The 23,656-nt window shown below is 47.7% G+C and overlaps 2 protein-coding genes and 1 pseudogene across 11 annotated transcripts in view; 2 read left to right on the top strand and 1 right to left on the bottom strand.

The window, feature by feature from the left end:
• The window catches only part of CEP85 (centrosomal protein 85), a 42,045-nt gene extending 21,642 nt beyond the window's left edge, over positions 1–20,403 (top strand). For 6 of the 10 annotated variants that reach the window (XM_055261086.2, XM_063631422.1, XM_063631421.1 and 3 more), the window contains 8 exons: positions 964–1,149; positions 9,850–10,002; positions 10,827–10,981; positions 12,387–12,480; positions 13,419–13,469; positions 16,577–16,684; positions 18,136–18,361; positions 18,730–20,403. In XM_055261086.2, coding sequence (XP_055117061.1) covers positions 964–1,149; positions 9,850–10,002; positions 10,827–10,981; positions 12,387–12,480; positions 13,419–13,469; positions 16,577–16,684; positions 18,136–18,361; positions 18,730–18,890 — 1,134 coding nt within the window. In that variant the 3' untranslated portion in view covers positions 18,891–20,403. The remainder of the gene's footprint in view (positions 1–963; positions 1,150–9,849; positions 10,003–10,826; positions 10,982–12,386; positions 12,481–13,418; positions 13,470–16,576; positions 16,685–18,135; positions 18,362–18,729) is intronic. The other 4 variants (XM_063631425.1, XM_055261087.2, XM_063631428.1 and 1 more) reach the window with 1 other exon arrangement.
• Positions 4,391–4,812, bottom strand: LOC129471937 (small ribosomal subunit protein bS6m-like; annotated as a pseudogene).
• A 945-nt stretch (positions 20,404–21,348) lies between the features above and the next one.
• Positions 21,349–23,125, top strand: SH3BGRL3 (SH3 domain binding glutamate rich protein like 3). Its single transcript, XM_055261099.1, is given in 7 exon segments — positions 21,349–21,373; positions 21,376–21,417; positions 21,420–21,496; positions 21,498–21,627; positions 21,630–21,796; positions 22,378–22,545; positions 22,663–23,125. Coding segments are annotated over 7 exon segments (675 nt in total). The 3' UTR covers positions 22,729–23,125.
• The last annotated feature ends 531 nt before the right edge of the window (positions 23,126–23,656 follow it).

The following is a 23,656-nucleotide window of genomic DNA, read 5'->3' as shown; positions in this document are numbered from 1 at the left end:
GATAATATTCTCACTGAGATCAGTGGTTGTGGGGCTTGAGAGTTTGAAAAGAAGCCTGCTTTGTTGACCAAGCTTCTGCAATTTGGGCATTTGAATGTTGGATATTTGACAGGTTATAGCACTGGCTTTGCTACCTAATTAAGGCAGTATCCTGTCTCATAGAATCAAAATGTTAAGAGTGGGAAGTGCCTTAAATAAAATCTAGTTAATTCTTCGAATTTACTGATGAAAGAATTGAAGCCCGAGAAAGAGGAAGACCTTGCCTGAGATCATATAGAGAATGAGTGGAGGGAAGCCAGGCTTTGAGCCCAGGTCTTCTAATGTCTTGTCCTAGGTTCCTTCCAGTATACAATGGCTTAGGTATTGCTTTAAGGCAGTGGTTCTCAAATGTGAGTGTGCATCAGAATCCCTGGAGCGCTTGTTAAAATACAGATTATTGGGACCCATCCCTACAATTTCTGATTTGGTGGGCCTAGGAGTTAGGCTTAAGAAATCGCATTGCCGGCCGGGCGCGGTGGCTCATGCTTGTAATCCCAGCACTTTGGGAGGCCGAGGCGGGCGGATCACGAGGTCAGGAGATCGAGACCACGGTGAAACCCCGTCTCTACTAAAAATACAAAAAATTAGCCGGGCGTGGTGGCGGGCGCCTGTAGTCCCAGCTACTCAGAGGCTGAGGCAGGAGAATGGCGTGAACCCGGGAGGCGGAGCTTGCAGTGAGCCAAGATCGCACCACTGCACTCCAGCCTGGGTGACAGAGCAAGACTCAAAAAGAAATTGCATTGCTAACAAATTACAACATCAGGTAATGCTGATGCTGTTAACCCTAAGACCCAGTTGAGAACCACTTCTTGAAGAAATTCTTGGAGAAAAATGATATTTGACCATGAAGTATGCTGGGAATAAGTAAAGTACATGAGACTATAAGGGTAGAGAACAGTTACATATTGAGAATCTTTCTGGCAGGAATTGCAGCGAGAAAACACTTTCTTACGTGCACAGTTTGCACAGAAGACAGAAGCCTTGAGCAGAGAAAAGATTGACCTTGAAAAGAAACTCTCTGCTTCTGAAGTTGAAGTCCAGCTCATCAGAGAGTCGCTCAAAGTGGCGTTGCAGAAGCATTCTGAGGAAGTGAAGAAACAGGAAGAAAGGGTGAGCTGAGTAGCTGATAGCCCTAATTCACAAAGAAGTTGGCAGTCAGCTGTCTAAAGCCTAAGCTGTTTCTGACCCCCATTCCTGGAACTAAGAGGAGACAATTGGGTGAAATCCTCCACTGGCTTCTCACACAGAATCATCACAGATCTCCTTTTTGCTAGAAATGGAACTCTCCTCCCTCCCTCATTTTTGCTTCATCTCCACAAAACCACAACAGTCAGAGAAAGTTGTATGATCCCTCACTGTCCCAGGTTGTGCTGTGCAATGTAACACCAGCTGGTCTGGGTAGAAAACCAACCTGAGTACTCATACCAGATGGCACTGTTGCAAGATACACCTGTGGTATATTTGTATCATTCAGTCTGGTTTCTCACCCTTCCTAAAAAGTAGAGAAAAATTCCATGTGCGCCAGGCGTGGTGGCTCATGCCTGTAATCCCAGCACTTTGGGAGGCTGAAACGGGTGGATCACCTGAGGTCCAGAGTTCGAGACCAGCCTGGCCAACATGGTGAAACCCCGTCTCTACTAAAAATACAAAAATTAGCTGGGTGTGGTGGCTGGCGCCTGTAATCTCAGCTACTCGGGAGGCTGAAGCAGGAGAATAGCTTCAACCCAGGAGGTGGAGGTTGCAGTGAACCAGGATCACGCCATCACGCCATTGCACTCCAGCCTAGGTGATAGAGCAAGACTGTCTCAGGAAAAAAAAAAAAATTCCATGTGCACAGCTAGTTTGGGTGTTTATTTTTGCCAGTACTCTTAGAATTGCCTTAGGTTTAAAGTTATTTGGTTTTGTTGGTATCTCCCAATTCACAGCTTGCTCTAAAGCATGTGTTTTTGGGGGAACCAGTTTAGTAATCTTAAAGTTCTGGACCACTTAAAACAACTAGAGCAATACTTCTCCAACTTCAGTGTTTCAGAATCGGTTGGGGATCTTGTTAAAAATGTACATCAGATTCAGTAGTTCTAGGAGGGGGCCTGAGATCCTGCATTTCTTTTTTTTTTTTTTTTTTTTTTTTGAGATGGAATTTCGCTCTGGCACCCGGGCTGGAGTGCAGTGGTGCAATCTCAGCTCACTGCAACCTCAGCCTCCTGGGTTCAAGCGATTCCCCTGCTTCAGCCTCCCAAGTAATTGGGATTACAGGCGCCTGCTACCACACCCAGCTAATTTTTGTAATTTTAGTGGAGATAGTGTTTCACCATGTTGGCCAGGCTGGTCTCGAACTCCTGACCTCAGGTGATCCACCCACCTCAGCCTCCCAAAGTGCTGGGATTACAGATGTGACCCACTGCACCCAGCTGGATTCTGCATTTCTGACAAGCTCCCAGGTGATGCTGATGTTGTTGGTACTGGAAGGACGAAAGAGGGTTTGTTAAAAAAGAAAATTTAAAGTTGAGTTAGGCTGGGCGCCGTGGCTCATGCCTGTAATCCCTGCACTTTGGGAGGCTGAGGTGGGCAGATCACCTCAGGTTGGGAGTTCGAGACCAGCCTGACCAACATGGAGAAACCCCCGTCTCTACTAAAAATACAAAATTAGCTGGGCGTGGTGGCACATGCCTATAATCCCAGCTACTCAGGAGGCTGAAGCAGGAGAATCACTTTAACCCAGGAGGCGGAGGTTGCAATGAGGCAAGATCGCTCCATTGCACCCTAGCCTGGGCAACAAGAGCGAAACTCCATCTCAAAAAAATAAAGTTGGGTTAGTGAGTTTAAAAAAATAATTATTTATATATCTAAGTGAAGTAATTAAATACCAATAGATTTATAATAAAATGAGTAGTTCTAAAAACAAATGAAAAAATAAAAAATTTAGTAGTTCTGGCCAGACTCAGTGGCTCATACCTATAATTCCAGCACTTTGGGAGACTGTGGCAAGAGAATTGCTTGAGCTCAGGAGTTTAAGACAAGCCTGGACAACATAGTGAGACTCTTTCTCTTAAAAAAAAATTTTTTTTTCCTAAAATCAAGTTTATTACTCAGAGCAAAAGTTGCTTATATAACACGTTGCTCTTCAATTTTTATTTCTGCATGGTTATACAGTCTGAATGACTAGTTTACAATCCCAGGTGGTATTATAAGTTTTGCTTTTACTGGCCGGGCACAGTGGCTCACACCTGTAATCCCAGCATATGGGGAGGCCGAGGCAGGCGAATCACTTGGGGTCAGGAGTTCGAGACCAGTCTGGCCAACATGGTGAAACCCTGTCTCTACTAAAAAAAATACAAAAATGGCCAGGCACGATGGCTCACGCCTGTAATCCCAACACTTTGGGAGGCTGAGGAGGGCAGATCACAAGGTCGAGAACATCCTGGCCAACATGGTGAAACCCCATCTCTACTAAAAATACAAAAAATTAGCTGGGGGTGGTGGCACACGCCTATAGTCCCAGCTACTTGGGAGGCTGAGGCAGGAGAATTGCTTGAACACGGGAGGCGGAGGTTGCAGTGAGCCAAGATCACGCCACTGTACTTCCAGCCTGGCGACAGAGCAAGACTCCCGTCTCAAAAAAAAAATAAATAAAAATACAAAAATTAGCTGGGTATGGTGGTGGGTGTCTGTAACCTCAGCTACTTAAGAGGCTGGGGCAAGAGAGTCGCTTGAACCCAGGAGGTAGATGTTGCAGTGAGCCGAGATAGCACCGCTGCTCTCCAATCTGGGCAACAGAGTGAGATTCTGTCTCAAAAAAAAAAAAAAAAAAGCGAGGGGCGGGGGATGTGACTGGTGGAAGGGGAAAAGTCCTCGCTGACAAAGAAATGACACTAATGAAAACAAAATCAAGAATGATCCACTGTTACCACAGATGACAGAGAAGCTTGTCAGTGAGCAGTTCCCTACTTCTTGCAGCAAAGGGTAGCATGGGCTAAAAATACTTTAGAAAAATCAAACGGCACCTGCAACACACTCTTAAATAAAGGCCAAGCTTGCAAACTATTCCTTCTCATCCATGCTGCTCAAATGTGAAGGAATTCTATATAAGGCTAAAATCTAAAATTCTATATAAGGCTAAAATCTTCTCACTTCAATTTCCACCTCTCTGGCTCAAGCCATTCTTGTGACTTAGCCTCCCAAGTAGCTGGGATGATAGGCACATGCCACCACGCTGGGCTAAATTTTGTACTTTTAGTAGAGACGGGGTTTCACTATGTTGGCCAGGCTGGTCTTGAACTCCTGGCCTCAGGTGATTCACCCACCTTAGCCTCCCAAAGTGCTAGGATTACAGACGAGCCACTGCGCCTGGCCCTCACTGCTGCTTCTTTGTGGAATATAGTTTTTCTTCAAGCGTGACTACGACAATCTCTTCATATTCTTTTAGTTCCTGGGATGTTTTACAGTACTCTGTCTAATCACATCTACATCTCTAGACAAGTGCTCCATCATGCTTTCAACAGTTGTGGTTGGTGCATAAAAATTCACCAAGAAATACCTGCCTCTGCTGTGCTGTTGACGAAGATCTTATAAGGAAGTGCTCCTTCGCCCAGGTTTTCCAAGTCCCTCACTATTGCTCCTCTGTTCATCAGGGCTTGTATCATACTTTTCAAAGCAGCAGTAGTCTCTGGCCACGGCATGGCTGTCAAGATTAAAGCCAGCTTATAGCCAGGCATTCCCGGAGGCTCGGTGGGCGGCTCAGAACTGGGCTGGTTCCCAGGAAGCAAAGGAGCAGGATGGCAGGGACCTGGAAGTGGCTGGGTTCAATGACTGCCGGATGGCAAAAGCTACAAAAAATTTTTTAAAATTAGCCAGGCATGGTGGTGCCTCCTGTAGTCCCAGCTGCTCAGGAGGCTGAAGTGGGAGAATCACTCACTGGAGCCCAAAAGGTCAAGGCTGCAGTAAGCCATGATCTCACAGTTACACTCCAGTCTGGGTGACAGCAAGACATTGTCTCAAAAAAAAAAAAAGATCAGTAGTTCTGTGCCCCAGCACAACCCCACAGTAGTATCTGTCTTGAGCTCTTCTCTTTCCCCGATATATATAGTTGACTTTGGAACAATATATTTAAACTGAACAGTTCCACTTGTACGTGTATTTTTTTCAACCAAACACAGATCAAAAATCATGTATTCAAGAGATGGAAAACCAGAGTATACGGAGGGCTGACATATATGTGGTTTCTACAGGACCAGCTGTGGCACTTGAGTATGAGCAGACTTGGATATACAAAGGTGGTCCTGGAACCAGTGCCCCGTGTATGCGAAGGGACAACTGTATTTCTGAATAGTATGCTTTTCCTGCACTTTTTTTCTTCAGTGAATTTTATACATCTGTTTTTGTTTCATGGGTACAGTATCTCTCTGACAATATTGATTGTAATTGTTCTGGATGTTTACATCTGTTTATAGTATTTCTTGTTTTCTTAAGGTCCTTTTTTTCTGTTTTTGGTGTCTTTCATGTTAGAGGCTTGGTGATCATTGAATGGATGGGCATTCATATTTAATAAGGAAGCAGGCTGGGCGCGGTGGCTCACGCCTGTAATCCCAGCACTTTGGGAGGCCGAGGCGGGCGGATCACCTGAGGTCAGGAATTTGAGACCAGCCTGGCCAACATGGCGAAATCCTGTCTCTACTAAAAATACAAAAATTAGCCGGGCATGGTAGCGGGTGCCTGTAATCCCAGCTACTCAGGAGGCTGAGGCAGGAGAATTGCTTGAACCCGAGAGGTGGAGGTTGCAGTGAGCCGAGATCACGCCACTGCACTCCAGCCTTGGTGATGAGAGTGAGACTCCTTCAAAAAAATAAATAAAATTAAAAGGAAGCATTTAAAAGCTGGATGAAAGCTCTGGATTCATGGTGGTTACCTGTTGGACTTTACTGTAGGATCAGACTTAGACTACCCTTTTCACTTGGGAACGCTCAAATGTCAGTCTCTGGATGTCTTCTCTCACACTCTCTAGGGAAGAATCTTCAACCTGCTGCCTGGTGGAGAGGCTAGAGGCAGGAATGCTTTTTAGCCTTTGGATTCTTGGTGTTGAGGAGATTGGTCTTAGAGTCCCCACAGTTCTATACATTGTTTTGTTTTGTTTTGTTTTGTTTTGTTTTGAGACACAGTCTCGCTGGAGACTCTGGAGTTGCTGGAGTGCAGTGCCACGATTTAGGCTCACTGCAGCCTCCACCTCCCAGGTTCAAACTATTCTCTCTCATGCCTCAGCTACCTGAGTAGCTGGGATTACAGGCATGTACCACCACACTCGGCTTTTTTTTTTTTTGGACAGAGTCTCGCTCTGTTGCCTGGGCTGGAGTGCAGTGGCGTGATCTTGGCCACTGCAGCCTCCGTCTCCCAGGTTCAAGCGATTCTCCTGCCTCAGCCTCCCGAGTAGCTGGGATTACAGGCACCCACCACCATGCCCGGCTAATTTTTGTATTTTTAGTAGAGACAGGATTTCGCCATGTTGACCAGGCTGGTCTCAAACTCCTGACCTCATGTGATCTGCCCGCCTCGACTTCCCAAAGTGCTAGGATTGCAGGCTTGAGCCACTGCACTGGCCTAATTTTTGTATTTTTTATAGAGATAAGAGTTTTACCATTTTGGCCAGGCTGGTCTTGAACTCCTGGCCTCAATTAATCTGCCCACCTCAGCCTCCCAAAGTGCTGGGATTACAGGTGTGAGACACCACACCCGGCCATATACATAGATTTTTACTTGTTTTCAACCCAGTACTTCACCCTCTCTGCTGTGACTGGGTATTCTTGAGTCGGGAATCGCTCTCATTGATTTCTCCAGAGAATAGTCTGCTGATGGGGAAGCCCAGGGTGAGGCTGGTATCTAGCTAATTTGTATATAGATTTCTAGGGAATTCCCCTATTTTTCAGATCCGTGGTTGATTCTTGCCTCCATAGTGAGCTGGTACTTCAGTTTAGAGGCTCTTGGGAGTTGGGGGGAGCAGATTTTCTTCCCTGTTGTCCGTAACTCCCACTGCAGATTATAACTTTTCTGCCCCAAGTCGTTTATCTCCCCTGTTCACTTTCATCTTTTAAAAACGTTAAAATCTTTCATAGGCTGGGCATGGTGGCTCACTCCTGTTAATCCTGGTACTTTGGGAGGCCAAGGCAGGAGAATTGCTTGAGCCCAGTTCAAGAACAGCCTGGGCAACATGATGAGATTCCATCTCTATGAAAAATTTTAAGCCAGGCTCGGTGGCTCATGCCTGTAATCCCAGCACTTTGGGAGGCCAAGGTGGGCGGATCACCTAAGGTCAGGAGTTCGAGATCAGCATGGCCAACATGGTGAAACCCCGTCTCTACCAGTAATACAAAAAATTAGCTGGGCGTGGTGGTGGATGCTTGTAACCCCAGCTGCTCGGGAGGCTGAGGCAGGAGAATTGCTTGAACCCGGGAGGTGGAGGTTGCAGTGAGCAGAGATCACGCCACTGCACTCCAGCCTGGGCAACAAGAAAGAAACTCCATCTCAAAAAAAAAAAAAAAAATTTTGTTTTCTTTAAATATTAGCTGGGCGTGGTGGTACACACTTGTAGTCTAAGCTACTGAGAGGCTGAGGTGGGAGCGTCACTTGAGCCCAGGAGGTCAAGGCTGCAGTGTGGGCTGTGTCCGTGTCACTGCTTTTCAGCATGGGTGACAGAGCAAGACCCTGTCTCAAAAAGATAACAAATCTTTCCTAGACTTTTGTTTCCTCCCCTGTTGTTTCTCAGTTAATACTTTATTTCTTTTCTGTCGTTTTAAAGATGTTTTTGGAAAGGAGAAGAGATAAACATTTATGGTCAGTTGACCATTTTCAGTAAGCTTCCCAGGTGATTCTGATACATACTGAAATGTGAAAATCACTGGTTCAGAAATTTAAGAGTACAAATTGGACCTAGGATAAAGCTTTTGGCTGATTTTCAGGGATCTTTCTTAGTACTGTTATATCTTTGGATTAAATTAGGCCTTTGCCGCCTCTTTGACATTTAATAGATCTGCATCACTTTTTCTGTTTTCTCTTGCTTTCCTCAGCTTCCTTGTTCATAAGCAAACAAAATAAAACAAAGCACCATAATGGTGAAGAAAAAGCCTCTTTTCAAATCTTTATTGAATACCTGCTTTGTGCCAGGTCTTCTGCCCTGTGTTTAGTATATGATTATTAGCAAATGGACATAGCTCTTTCTCTCAAGTCTCATTAGCCTTTCCAGTTGATTGCATGGCTTTATATCATGTGTGGTATTTAGGGAAGAATATATTACCTTTCTGACGAAACTCGTTATATGTCTTATCAGAAAGTTATGTATATTTCTGCAGTCCAATTCAGATGCAGACCATCTGGAGTTAGTGTCAGACTCCACAGGTTTAAGGGCACAGATCTCAGCAAAACTGTGTTTACTTCAGATGCCAACAGCAAATTCTGGGGTCTTCAGGCCACCCATATTTCTGACCAACTGGCTGCAGATCTGTAGGCTTCTACGACTCCTTCAGGTTTAATAATTCCCAGAATTACTCACAGAACTCAGGAAAGTGCTATATTTATTATTACAGTTTTATTATAAGGGATACAATTCAGGGCTGGGCGCAGTGGCTCATGCCTGTAATCCCAGCACTTTGGGAGGCCGAGGCGGGTGGATCACCTGAAGTCAAGGGTTCGAGACCAGCCTGGCCAACATGGTGAAATCCCATCTGTACTAAAAATAGAAAAATTAGCTGGGCGTGGTGGCGGGTGCCTATAATCCCAGCTACTCAGGAAACTGAGGCAGGAGAATCTCTTGAACCCAGGAGGCGAAGGTTGCAGTGAGCCAAGATTGCACCATTGCACTCCAGCCTGGGCAACAAGAGCGAAACTGTCTCAAAAAAAAAAGGGTGTGGGAGGGTGGGATACAATTCAGGACCAGCCAAATGAAGAGAGACATAGGGTGAGGTCCAGGAGCATCCTGAGAGCAGAGCTTCCATGCCCTCTCCTTGTGGAATAAGAGCATGTAAACACAGCACATTTATGTGTTTACCTACCAGGAAGCTCCAGTGAGCTGCTGTGTCCAGAGTTTTTAGTTGGAGTTTCATTTATGTAGGCATGATTGAACTCAGTCACCTGTCCGTCTCTCTTCCCCGTAGTAGATTAGGCTCAAAGCAGTTGGTTTTTCTGGTGATCTGCATCCATTCTGAGTCATAGTATTGGCATAAATTTACTCATGATGGGTTCTGGCCCACTCCTGTCCAATTCAGGAAATTCCAAGGGCTTAGAGGTTACAGACCTCCCAGGAACCAGGTACAGAGAACAGACAAATTCTGTATTTTACAACAGAAATGCTGCCAGTTTTTAAAAACTGCCCTAGAAGCCTTTCTCTGTCCTCGATTTGAAAGTTCATTAATTCTTTAGTTTTATACTCAAATCCTAAATGGCAAAATTTGTTCAGCTTCCTACCTTCACTGCAGTAGAACAACATTCACAGCCTCAAGGGTTGCTTCAAAAAAAGTTGATGTGGCTGGGTTTGGTGGCTCATGCTTGTAATCCCAGCAGTTTGGGAGGCCAAGGTGGGCGGATGGCTTGAGGCCAGGAATTGGAGACTAGCCTGAAAAACATGGCGAAACTCTGTCTCTACAAAACATAGAAAAATTAGTCTGCCATGGTAGCGTGTGCCTGTAGTCCCAGCTACTCCAGGGGCTGAGGTAGGAGGATCACTTGAGCCTGGGAGGTGGAGGCTGCAGTCAGCTGAGATCACACCACTGCACTCCAGCAGGGTCATAGTGGAGTGAATGGTGGAGACAGACTTGACATTTCTTTTCCTAGGTCAAAGGTCGTGATAAACATATCAATAATTTGAAAAAGAAATGCCAGAAGGAATCAGAGCAGAACCGGGAGAAGCAGCAGCGTATTGAGACCTTGGAGCGCTACCTGGCTGACCTGCCCACACTGGAAGACCATCAGAAGCAGAGCCAGCAGGTAGTAGCAATGTCTTGGCATGCCTGGGGTGATCAGGGAGTGGCCAGGCAGGGGAACTTTTTCATCATCTGCTGTATGCAGTTATCCTGTGACTTCCTGAAAGGAGAATCCCAAAGCAGTCATGTCCAGATTCACAATTGTCAGATTTGTAACCAGACTGCAAATTTTTTGAGGTACCCAGACAGAGTCTTTCTTATGTTAAAGGGAACCCCACGTTTCTCTTCAAAGAATCAGTATGTTCAGCTCTCTTACTCATTGATTCACTATTTTAAAGTTTAACTTCCTGGTTCTCTTCACCCTCTTGCTTCTAGTTTCAGTAAACAACTTTTTCTACCAGTTTTAATCAGTAGTTCACATCTGTTCCCCTGGTCACCTGCTCCGTCCTGACTCATCCCGGTCACCTGCTTTGACCTGAGTCACCCTGGTCACCTGCTCTGACCTAAGTCACCTTTAGTTACCTGTTCCTAACTGTCCTTCCCACCAAACTACTCACCCCACCACTCTGGCTCATAAATCTGCTCTCTTTAAAATAGCCAATCAGAATTAGCTTAGACTGTGCGGTTCAACCCTAGCCAATAGGGGAACGACATAGCAGTAGGGACTACCTGCGTCAGGAATAAGAACTCCTTCCCCTCCCCTCTCCAGTTGTGCTCTCACCGTTGTCCCATCTGCGAGGAGCACCCTTTCTGCAGAAAGTAAAAATTGCCTTGCTGAGGAAATTAAATATATGTTTGAGTGCTATTTCTTTGTGACACCGAGGAACAAGCATTTTGCATTTCTGACACTTGGCTTATTTGACCTAAACATGGGATCCTGTCTCTCAGCTTAAGGATTCTGAGTTGAAGAGCACAGAGCTGCAGGAGAAAGTGACTGAGCTGGAGAGTTTGCTGGAGGAGACCCAGGCAATCTGCAGAGAGAAGGAGATTCAGCTGGAAAGCCTGAGGCAGAGAGAAGCAGAATTCTCCTCTGCTGGACATAGGTAAATAACCCTGTGGGATTGAGAGGAGTGGAGAGTTAGTTTTTTGTCGTAGCCATCCTTCTCACTTACCTGTGTGACTTTGGGTGATTTGGGAAAATCATTTTACTTATCTGAGCTTTATTTTCTTTGGACTGTGAATAATAGGAAAGTTGCTTATGGGAAGCGGCTTTTTTTTTTTTTTTTTTTTTTTTTTGAGACGGAGTCTTGGTCTGTCGCCCGGGCTGGAGTGCAGTGGTGCGATCTTGGCTCACTGCAAGCTCCGCCTCCTGCGTTCACGCCATTCTCCTGCCTCAGCCTCCTGAGTAGCTGGGACTACAGGCGGCCGCCATCATGCCCGGCTAATTTTTTTTGTATTTTTAGTAGAGACGGGGTTTCACCATGGTCTTGATCTCCTGACCTCGTGATCCGCCCACCTCGGCCTCCCAAAGTGCTGGGATTACAGGCATGAGCCACTGCGCCCAGCCAGGAAGCGGCTTTTATATCTTTGGCATGGAGTATGGATGCAGTGGGGGCTTATCTTCATAGCCTTTGTAAGGATCTAACCCAGTGCCTGGCACATAATTCTTAGTATGTATATGTTGAATAAATGAAAGCACTTTGTAAACTGGGAAATGAGGTATCTGTATACTTTTAAAAGTGGGTACTGGTGATAAGAACTGAGAGTTATCCACAGTTCCAGCCATGTAGGCTAAAGGCTACCAGGAGCCTTTCTCCTCAGCCCTAGGGATTGTTCTCCATTGCCATGACAGGTTCTGAGAACAAAACAAGATGCCATAATGTTCTCTCAGGGTGTCTTGGGAGCCTTCTCCATATTAATAGCAGTTTCTGAAAATAATGGTGTGTTTCAACAGCCTCTTGGACCAAATCCAGTTTCTGATGGGTTAGATTGGATTTCTCATCCCATATTTAACCACAGTGTCCCTGTTGTTTATCTCAGCAGATGGGCTTTGCTATAAGTAACTGTAGGGATCCACTGGAGGAAACCATTGGTTAGAGTCAGAAGTGGGGTTAGAGGAGAGTTGGCTTTGCCCCAGACCGTGTGTTCCAAGAAAACAGCTTTTGTGTTTTCCAAACTTCCTACAATGTACATGTATGACTTACAATCTAAATACATGTGATAAATATGTATTTTTTAAATATCAAAACAAAATACACAATATCTCTACCTTGGGCAGGTAGAGAATTGGTGTCACATTGTATAGATTCTGGCCCCTAGGGAAGAGAATTAACATACACTGAGCAGCTTTTCTGTGGCACCCCATATATTACAACAGACCTAAGTATTATCCCCAGCTACCGCTTGGACTAAGTGTCTTGCCTCAAAATGTGCAATAAATAGCAGAACCAAGAATCAAAGCCACTTGTCTCTAACTTCATAGTTCTTGAAGAGGCCACTGTCTTTCAGCCTGCAAGATGAACAGTGTGTGGAGGAGAGCAGTGGAGAAGGTCCGGAAGTGGAAGTGGAGTCCTGGCAGAAGCAATGTGATTCGCTCCAAAAGGTGACTGAGGGTGTCCAGGCTGTAACGGAGGGTAGGCTAGGAGGACAGAGAAGACTGTGTATCAGGAGGGAGACATGAATTCTTGGCTTTGGGCTATCTAGGATTTGTTACCAAGAGCTTTTCTTTCTCTTCTGAGAAGTCACCCTGCATAGTAATTTGTATTTAGATAGTCATCCTTATAACAGGCAAACTTTACTCATTTGGAATATAGGCAAAAGTAAGAGGAGGGGTGATATGCCTCTGAATATCTAGATTAGATGACCCAAAATGGTGCAGTAAAGTTTGCTGCACTTTATTCATGGCACAGGCCCATACAGAAACCCTTGAATTGAACAGAGTTCTAAGCAGTGAGGTGCCCTGGTTTCTTAATTCAGCAAAGACGAGGGAGCCAGGGGCCAGCTGGTGAAATTGACTGCAGGTTAGTAAAAAAAGAAGACCCATAAATGATTCAAAGAACACCTGCAGTCTTTAAAAGACAAGAAACCAGGCCTGTTTAGGGTCCCTTCTTGGATAATCAGTATGACCAGAGCTGTAAGTAACAACAACCATCATAGTGCTAGAAATGGCAAGCTTCATTAAACTGAATTTTTAGCCATGTCCTTGTACCAAAGAACAAGAGTTTGCACTGGCTGTTTGTAAAATTGATTCCACTGGCCTGCAGTTATTAGGGTGAGAGTTCCCTTTCCCCCAGTAGTGGTCATGTGTCCACACTACATTCCTGTATAAACCTTTGTGATTGGAGCACAGTACTGTGAAGCTAGTTAGCCAGGATTAGGAGTCTGGTTTATATTTCTATAGGTAGTGTTCACTGATCTTTATCCTGGTCTCACTCTTCATGGTCTAATAGCCAGACCACATGTCCTAGTGCAGCCCGCTTGCCCTCTGTCCTCACCGTCAGCCTTGTGCTTGCAGCCTTCCTTGATAACTTTACCTTTCAGATTGTGGAGAAGCAGCAGCAGAAGATGGATCAGTTGCGCTCACAAGTACAGGTGAGCAGGAATCCTTGGGACATGGTGGGCAGAACTTAATGATGGAATCTCTAGAATTTAGCCAATATTTATTTTGTTCTCTGCCATGCAAGTTGCTCAGTGTTAGGGATACAAAAAGAATGGGACCCAGTCAGTGCTTTTGAGCCTTGCTGAGAGGACACAAATATAGTAGGGAGTTTCAGCACAGTACTGTGAGAGCAGTCCCCACAGTATCCCGGGGGAGTGCAGGAGAGTTAGTGGGAGGAAGGGAGGTAAAAGAGAGGTTTCTGGAGATCCTGAACCTAGAAGGATGAGGAGTTAGCGAGGCAAAGAAGAGGAGCTGGATAGGATGTGTTGGATTCCAGATAGGAGGAACAGCATGAGTGGGAACATGGAGACATGAAACAGCATAGTTTGAATGTGGTGCTACAAGCAGTTTGGTACTGCTGAAGTATCCACTTTAACATGGTAAATGGAGACCTGGGCATTCCAGGCTATGGAAGGGCCTTATCTAGCAACTAAGTTAGCTTTTATTCTTTAGGTAGGTGGTGGGCATCTATTACAGCATTTTTTTTTTTTTTTTTTTTTTTTGAGACGGAGTCTCGCTCTTGTCGCCCAGGCTGGAGTGCAATGGCACAATCTCAGCTCACTGTAACCTCTGCCCCCCGGGTTCAAGCAATTCTCCTGCCTCAGCCTCCCGAGTAGCTGGTATTACAGGTGCCCGCCATCGCGCCCAGCTAACTTTTGTATTTTTTGTAGAGACAGGGTTTCCCCACGTTGGCCAGACTGGTCTCGAACTCCTGACCTCAGGTGATCTGCCCACCTCGGCCTCCCAAAGTGCTGGGATTACAGGCGTGAGCCATCATGCCCAGCCTATTACAGCATTTAATTGGGATGTGATGTGGTCAGGTTTGCAATTCAGGCTCAAGTGTGGAAGATTGGCATCCTGGAGAGAAGAAAGGTCCAGGGGGACTGTTGGAGAAATTCTCGTGAGAGACGATGAGGGAACCTGGCATAAGGCAGCATAGCAGCGGGGAGATGTGAGGGGACAGATTTAAGTGACTTTACATCAAGCGGAATCAGTGACTGACAAGATGTAGGGGTTGAAGAATAGGGAAGAATCAAAGATGACTCCAGGTTTCTATTTTGGGCCAGAGTGGGAGTGTCTTTAACTGGGTTCTCCAAGAAATCCTGGGTAAAGCAGGTTCACTCAGCATCTCTTTGGACTCTAGAAGTTTTCACACCAAAACACCAGAAATGCACTCATTTTGAGGGAATAAATGGAGGCTGCAGTCTTGCCTTTGCCGTTATGCGGATTGGGCTACGTCTATCTGGTTCACCTCTTTCAAGTCCTGTAAGGAGGTAGTCAAGCCTGGCAAGCATTTTAATATATGCCCATTTAAAATCCCAGGTTTTTAGTAGAATTTTTAGTGGATCTCAAAATAGGTTGCCTAGAACCCTTGGGGTTCTGCAAAGTTTGGAAAAGCCTGACATTTTTAAATGGCACATTTACCTATGATAAGACTACTTAGGCAAATTAAAATATCAGGTGAGGCCGGGCACGGTGGCTCGCGCCTGTAATCCAGCACTTTGGGAGGCTGAGGCAGGCAGATAACAAGGTCAGGAGATTGAGAACATCCTGGCTAACAAGGTGAAACCCTGTCTCTACTAAGAATACAAAAAATTAGCTGGGCATGGTGTCATGCACCTGTAGTCCCAGCTACTCGGGAGGCTGAGGCAGGAGAATTGCTTGAACCTGGGAGGCGGAGGTTGCAGTGAGCCAAGATCACGCAACTGCACTCCAGCCAGCCTGGGGGACAGAGTGAAGCTCCATCTCAAAATATATATATATTTATAATATATATTATATAATATAAAATATATATATTATATATAAAAAATATAAAATATATATAAAATATATATAAAATATATATATTATATAATATGTAATATATATAAAATATATATTATATAATATATATAAAATATATAATATATAAAAATAATATATAATATATTACATGATATATAAAATAATATATAATATATAGACTATATAAAATGATATATATTATATAATATGTATAATATAATATAAAATAATATATATAAAATATATATCAGGTGAATTTGTTGGAATTAGATGGATTCATCATGGTTACTTTGGCTATTTCATGATCACGAGGTGTTTTCCTTGATAGTTTTTTTTTATTAATACCAAATGAGAAATATAAAAAAAAATTCACACTTCATTCAAATCAGTTTCAAAATTTGAGGGAAAATTGAATGAAGAGAAGGAGAGGCAGTTTAAATATCTCCCTTCCCCTGACCGCTCCCACACACACAAACACAGACACACTTACATGCAACTCACTAAATTTAGGTACCTGTGAGTATGCTTTCCTACCCCTTTCCATGTCTCTGAACAGCATTTAGTAGACAGTATTGTCAAGAGTACTTGACTGTTAACTCCTAAAAGACAGGAACTGTTTGGTGTTCTACTCGATGCTGGTCACAGTAAGCACTCAGTAAATACTGAACTCAGCTGAATAGCACATTCCCTGCCCCCAAGAAAGTTATGTTTGAGTGGAGCGGAGGATCATGTGCATAGAATATTAAGCATATGTACTCGTAAGCCATGATGGATATGATAGCAGGGTAGGATTAGGATTAATTAGATCTGATTTGCACATTGAAGACAGCTCAGGTGGGCCTTGGAGGTTTCCTGGAGGTAACAGCAGAAGAGCAGCTTGAAGAAAGGAAAAGAGAAGTGAGCAGAAGCATTGATGCTGCAGCCTTCAGGGATGAGGGCCAGTCATTCATTGTGGTGGTGTAGAGGCTGGCCATGTGGAGGGTGGAAAGAGATATGACTAGAAAAGTAGGTAGGAGCTACAGTGGCCTTGAATGCCCTGGTAAGAAGCTGACCTCTATTTGGTATGTAGTCAAGGGCTATAGGAGGCTTTAAATGGGAGGTCACAAATCAGGACTGTTCTAAAATGATTTCTTAGGAGGGTGTATGTAGGTACGGTGAGTCGTCACTATATAGTCCAAGCCAGCGGTGATATTGTCTGAACCAGACTTGTTACCCCTACTGTGTTCCCTCAACATCTTGCTGTGTGATTCAGAGCCTAGAGCAGGAAGTGGCTCAAGAAGAAGGAACAAGCCAGGCCCTGAGAGAGGAGGCCCAGCGAAGGGATTCAGCCCTGCAGCAGCTGCGCACAGCTGTGAAGGAGGTGAGCAGCATTAGTCAGACCTCTTGGTTTTGCCTCCACAAACCTGATTTCTTTGTATGCCCTCCCCATCTCTACCCCAATAAGAGCCCCAGTGTTTGAAAGGGAAAGGTCCCTACTGAGCTTTGGGGGCAGAGGAAAGGTGCATTGCATCATTCTTTATATTACAGACCCTAAGCCTGTTTTAGTGTGTCCATAATTACTACCTAGGTATTTTTTTTTTTTCTTAAGACAGAGTCTTGCTCTGTTGCCAGGCTAGAGTGCAATGGCGTGATCTCAGCTCACTGCAACCTCCACCTCCCAGGTTCAAGCGATTCCCCTGCCTCAGCCTCCTGAGTAGCTGGGACTACAGGCACGCACCACCATGCCCAGCTAATTTTTTGTATTTTAGTTGAGGCAGGGTTTCACCATGTTGGCCAGAATGGTCTTCATCTCCTGACCTTGTGATCTGCCCACCTCGGCCTCCCAAAGTGCTGGGATTACAGGTGTGAGCCACAGCGCTGGGCCCAGGAATGCTTTTTGATCGGGAAAGTCATTCTTCATCTTCTTGAAGCCACAGGTTTCTGGGGTTGGGGAGTGGAGAGTTCAAGAAGACTGAGGATTTGGTGGCCTTCATGCTCTAAACAGAGCTGTCAGCAGGGGGCAACCAAGTTCACTGACTGGCCTAATGCCTAGGAAGGAACATCCTTGAGTTAGGATTGTCACATGGGCCAGTGTGGGTGGAGGGCCTGGAACTGAAGGACAGACTCTATTCAGACTCTATAAAAAACACAATCAAGGTAGGAAGGGAAGGAAAGTGGATTAAGCTGTCAGGAGGAGAGGGAAACAGACAGACATACCCGAATAGATGGTTTTTGTAATAAAGTCTGACTCCACTGAGGTGAGAATTTGAAAAGGCAGGACTTGTTCCAGGGCTGGATCCTCCAGGTTCCAGCTTCTCCAGCCCCCCACCTAGGGGCTACTAGCTGTCATATTGTCTTTCTTACTCTCTTTATTCCTCTGACACACTGATCAGGCTGGCTGGTGGCCACTTTTGTCAGGGTGGCAGGGAGAGATTGAAACCAGTGTCTCATCAGGTTTCACGGTTCACATTAAGCCTTCTCTAATAGCCTGGCTAACAGAGTTGGCTGAGGGACTGGCTTGAGATAGAGTTCCTAGGGGCGGGAGCATCTTCTCTGGTTCTTGAACAGAAACTTGGATGCTGATGATTCAGAACCAGTTGAGGGTTGGCTTCCTCTCCAGTGCTGGAGCCCTGTGGGCCCAACCTACCCACAGGAAGAACCAGGCCTGATACTGATAGTGGGAGAAGTGCTAAAAGCCTGTTGGCAGTAGGGTTGGGGAAGGAGGGACACTGCCTATGACTCACCCATCCCTTCCACACCCACACACTCATACACCGATACTCTTCCTCTCCCTGGGCCTGAGTTAATGTGCTTACCCATCTGTCTGCTCAGCTTTCAGTGCAAAACCAGGACTTGATTGAGAAGAATCTGACGCTCCAGGAACACCTGCGCCAGGCCCAACCAGGGTCTCCACCTTCACCAGACACAGCCCAGTTGGCACTTGAGCTGCACCAGGAGTTGGCCAGTTGCCTTCAAGATCTGCAGGCTGTCTGTAGCATTGTGACCCAGAGGGCCCAGGGCCATGACCCCAATCTCTCCCTGCTCCTGGGCATTCACTGTGAGTCCTCAGACCAGTCTGGGGCCCGGGAAGGAGGGTCCTTCTTTCTCTTCTCTCCCCCATCCTGCTTTCCCATATTCTTGTGGTAATATGTAGACAGAGTACATAGGCCTGGCCACTGCCCTCTGGACATTTGTTTCACAAAGTAGGTGTTCACAAATCTGTTTTTAGAAACAAGCTATGGGGTACTTGCATGCAGGACAAACTAAAAGTGGACCTTCAGGAGCAAATTAACCCACTGTCCCCAGATGCTTTTTTTAAAGTGCATGTCCCAAGACTATGGGTTCAAGATACTGCCTATTCATACTGTGCCCTCCACATGAAAGTGTCTCGTAACTAACATTCTCTTGAAATGCTTTTCTCCCCAGCAGCACAGCACCCAGAGACTCAGCTAGATTTGCAGAAGCCAGATGTGATCAAGAGGAAACTAGAAGAGGTTCAACAGCTGCGTCGTGACATTGAGGACTTAAGGACCACCATGTCAGACAGATATGCCCAGGACATGGGAGAAAACTGTGTCACACAGTGAGGAATTCTGGGGGATTCCCTCAGGGAGGATCTGGGCTGCTGAGAGCCTAGTCCAGCAGGTTTCTGTCCTGACATTCTCTTGTCTGCTATTCCCAGAGAGAAGTGTCAGAGGGGAGGGGAGAGCCTGCATCTGGGGGCCAAGGGCTGATTAGGGAACTGTGTCCTACCCCACACTGGCATGTTGGATTACGTTTGTCCTGTTAATTCACTCTCGACAGTGAGTTACTAATTAACTTTTGGCAGGTACAACAGATAAGTCCTCACAAACCGTTCCCAGCCCTAGGTTGACATGAGAGACGAACAGGCTGTCCACCTTTCTTCTCCATCCAATGAGATGGATCCATGTTCATTCCCACTTCACACCTTGGTCCTGCTGATTAGAGCTCATCAGAGGGGCCTGGAAAGGCTGAGCAAGTACCAGTAACAATGGCCATTTAAGAATTCTCAGGCTCCATGTGCCAGCCTCGGGAACTGAGCTGGCTTTCTGGGTTTTCTCATGCCTGGTCTCACTGCTTCTTCCTCAGGGCTCTTCTCCCAGAAGCCTCAGGGTAATGTGTTGGTTAGCACGTAACTACTAGGATTGGGGCCCTAGGGATTATAGCTGGGACTCTAATCTGCCTACCATGCCATTTAACAAGAGATCCCACTCTCCAGCTGCCTTGTGTCCCTAGGGCCCTGGCCATGTGTTTAGCACAGCCCCTTTCTCCTTTGTTCTCAGGCCTTCCAGGTAGCCCCCTTCCTGGACTTAAGAGTGCAAACTCTTTTGTGTGGTTCTAGTCTTGGGCGGAATTATATCCTAGAGACCACAGAGCAACTGTCAAGCTGCTTACCCCCTCACCCAGGGCTACAGCCTGTGCCCACCCCTCTAATTTGTGCCTCTCTCGTGTTGGGGGCGGTGGGGGTTAGTCCTTTCCTTTTCCTGCTCTGGCCTCCTTGAAAGTTGAGTACCCACTACAAGTCAGCTTTAAAGTAAAGTACAGCTTTTAGTGTTTCCTGGGTTGTTTCTCTGGGGCTTTAGGGAGGGCCCTTTGCCCTCTGGTTTTTCTTGCCTCCTGGTTTAGGGAGCATCTCACACTTGTTAGTATCTGGTTGTTGGGCCAGCCATGCCTCCTCTAGATCTGGAGCCAGGCCAGGCAGGGGCCATGTGTGGGCCAGTCAGCCACTACAAGATTTTTTGCTAAGCTTTGGGCTGTTGGCAGCATCTTGGACCTCATGCCTGGGCCTGAAAGAGGCTCTTTCTTAAGTGTTTTTACAAGTTTGTGTTTTATTTATGGAGTGACTTATCCCCTCCATTCAGAGCAGCCCCACCCAGCCAGCCCTTCAGCCTCTGGGCTCCTGCCTCTTAAAGGCAGAGCCGCCTGGTTGGTCTCCACCCTGTGCATTGGGAGCCCAGCCACCATGCTCACGGGTATTTTTCCCCATAAAGTTTATAAGCAGTTATTTATATGAATCTTTGTTATGTCCACTTGTTTGTACTGCCTATTTTGATTATAAAATAAAGTATCTTAACAGACTCCTCAGTTTTCCATACCCTTCCGTCACCACCACCACGCTATTCTACCCCTCACTTTGGCTTGTTAGAGCCAAACACCTGGGTGTTCAGCCAGGTTCCCCAGGCAGCAGCGTGGAGGAACCTTTGGCAGGTCCAGCCTCATGTCCCTATCTCTGCCACCTCTGCTCCTGTCGTTCTATATAGAACCAGATCTCTTCTCACTTTCCGTTGGGCAAACCTTCCCTGAGTCATAGCAGAAGTTTGTCACTGGAAAGTTTCAGCAGTCCTCTCAGGAAGTTGGCAGCCTCTGGGTTGCTGTGAGGAAGTGACTTTACCAGAGCAAGGGTTGTCTTTCTGGGCTGTTACCTGCCTGAGCCCTGGATCGGGGGGACATCTGAGAAGCATTATGTTGGGTGCCAGACAGCTAGGTCTCCAAAGTTGGGCTGGTTGCTGGAGTCTGTCCCCTCAACCCCTGAATTCTTGCTGGGAGTAGTAGCAGTTTGGGAATTGCCATCTGTAGCAGGGAGCTGGGGTTGAGCTTGGACCACCCCAAGACCAGGGGTGGATCTTAAGGGTCAGCTTGAGCCTAGGCTCAAGTGGAGTCCTGACCCCACCCTCTACCGCCACGCTTTCCAGCTGTCAGCCCCTTGGTCTCCATCTGGTTCCTAGAGGGTGTGGCGTCTGCATCCTGCTACCACCCTTCCTTGTCTAAACCTTCCCACCTGAGTGGAGAGGAACTTGGGGGAAAAATCTCTAAGCATGGGCTCTTCCTGCTGTCCTATGCTTCCTATCCCCTAGGGCTAGTGGTGCGTGTTGGGTGGGCGGAGCGGGGGTTCCCTTGGAGCAAGGTTCCTTAGTTTGGGAACTTCGGATCTGAAAGCAGCTCAAGCCTTCCAAAGCCCCAAGCTGCCCTGTGCTATTAGGGCACCTCCTCCTGGAGACAGCGGCTCTCCTGGCTGGGGAGTTGATGCACCAAACCTGTGTGCGGCTGGAGAGGAGGCTTCTGCCAGACCCTCTCCCGGGCCTGTCCTGCCACCTAGCCCCTCCCCAGTCTCACTGAGCTCCAGATCAGGGAAGGGCCGAAAAGGACGAGCAGGGCAGCCGCAGAAGGGGCGGCCCTGCGTGGGAGGGGTCCGTTGCGCGCCTGGTCACCGAGGGGGAAGGGAAGGGGCCTCTGGCGCGCGGGGCGGTGTCGCGCAGGTCCCGCCCCGCCTGCCCGCGCCGCCCATTGGTCCCGAGCGCGATGACTTGCGGGCGGAGCAGGAAGGAAACCGCTCCCGAGCGCGGCGGCGGCGTCGTCGTCTCCCGGCAGTGCAGCTGCCGCTACCGCCGCCCTCTGCCCGCCGGCCCGTCTGTCTACCCCCAGCATGAGCGGCCTGCGCGTCTACAGCACGTCGGTCACCGGCTCCCGCGAAGTAAGTGTGCGCCCGGACTGGCGCTGGGGGAAAGCGCAGGGCTGTGTCCCGGTGCTTTGGACCCTAGTGCCCGGGACCCGCCCCCAGGACGGGGGCGGGGTGGGGGGAGCACGTCGGCGAGATGCTGGGCACGGTCTCCCGGATCCGGTCCCGAGGCCCCATCCTGAGCGTCTTCATCGGGCATCCTGGGTCCTTTACAGCTGCAGCATGAAGTTCCCGTTCCCATCCCCCATCAACCCCACACCCATCCTCTGCACTCCCACTACCGGGCTGACCCTGACCACGAACGCAGCCTGCTCCTGCGGGGCCTACCCTCCCCTCCCCACCCCACCCCACCCCGAGGCCTGATCCCACTTCCCTTCACTCTGACCCCCTCCCCGTGGTTGATAATCCCTCTCTTTATCCTGCACCACCTCAAGCCTGACTCATCCTCCCAACTCCTAGAGGCCAGAACCCTCCCCTAGAGTGGAGTGGAATGGGGGGACAAAAGCTCCTGGTCATAGCCTCTCTCACCCTGCCCAGCGTTTCCCCCATACATCCTCCAGCCTATCCACTAACCCCTACCCACCCTCTGTCCCCAGATCAAGTCCCAGCAGAGTGAGGTGACCCGAATCCTGGATGGGAAGCGCATCCAATACCAGCTAGTGGACATCTCCCAGGACAACGCCCTGCGGGATGAGATGCGAGCCTTGGCAGGCAACCCCAAGGCCACCCCACCCCAGATTGTCAACGGGGACCAGTACTGTGGGGTATGGACTGGGGGGTGGGGGGAGTGTTGGAAGAGGACTCTGGCCAGGGTCAGATCTGCCACAAAGCACTTGGGCCCCCTGCATTCAGGTGACCACCCCTCGCCTCCCTTTCTGCAGGACTATGAGCTCTTCGTGGAGGCTGTGGAACAAAACACGCTGCAGGAGTTCCTGAAGCTGGCCTGAGTCAAGCCTGTCCAGAGTTCCCCTGCTGGACTCCATCACCACACTCCCCCCAGCCTTCACCTGGCCATGAAGGACCTTTTGACCAACTCCCTGTCATTCCTCACCTAACCTTAGAGTCCCTCCCCCAATCCAGGCCACTTCTCCTCCCTCCTCTCCAAATGTAGTCCCCTCTTCTCCATCCAAAGGCAACATTCCTTACCTTAGTCTCAGCAATTGTCTTAAGCAACAGCCCCAAATGCTGGCTGCCCCCAGCCAAGCATTGGGACCGCCATCCTGCCTGGCACTGGCTGATGGGCACCTCTGTTGGTTCCATCAGCCAGAGCTCTGCCAAAGGCCCCGCAGTCCCTCTCCCAGGAGGACCCTAGAGACAATTAAATGATGTCCTGTTCCATTGGCACTGTGTCTGGTTGGTTGTGGCCTGGGCCTCCTGGGTCCCTGCCCTGGGCAAGGTTGGTAGTTGTGACTGTGCTGAGACTGCTCTGTGGGAAGGGTGGCTGAGCTGTTCTGTCACCTCTGTGTTAGTGCATGTGTTTGGATATGTCTGGCACGCAAATACCTGTATGGACCAGTGGTTTCTGGAGATGGCTGGGTGGGCCACCCTCCAGTTCACATGCATGTGTCCATATCATGCTTGTGCCTTGGTGTGTACTGCACATTTGCATGTGTCAGTGAGTGTGGCCATCCTATGCGCCTGTGTTGGAGCACAATGGCTAAGTATGAGTGTGTCATGGGAGGTGGGTACCCAGCTGCAGTTCTGCTAGTTTGGGGGCATGGGTCTAGTGGCAAAATGGCTTTGTGTGGTGTTGAAGTGTCCCCACGAGTTGGTGGGTCTGTGCCTGTGCACAGGTATCTGCTGGCTGCACATGTACACAGTGAGGCTCTGCTGTCCCAGCTGAGAATGTAAACCCAGCTGAGGCCAGCTCCTTCC

Source organism: Symphalangus syndactylus, chromosome 22 (assembly GCF_028878055.3).
Source record: "Symphalangus syndactylus isolate Jambi chromosome 22, NHGRI_mSymSyn1-v2.1_pri, whole genome shotgun sequence".
In the NCBI taxonomy this organism is placed as follows: domain Eukaryota; kingdom Metazoa; phylum Chordata; class Mammalia; order Primates; family Hylobatidae; genus Symphalangus; species Symphalangus syndactylus.
Note: the sequence above shows the minus strand (reverse complement) of the source record. Positions and strands in the feature narration are given on the sequence as shown.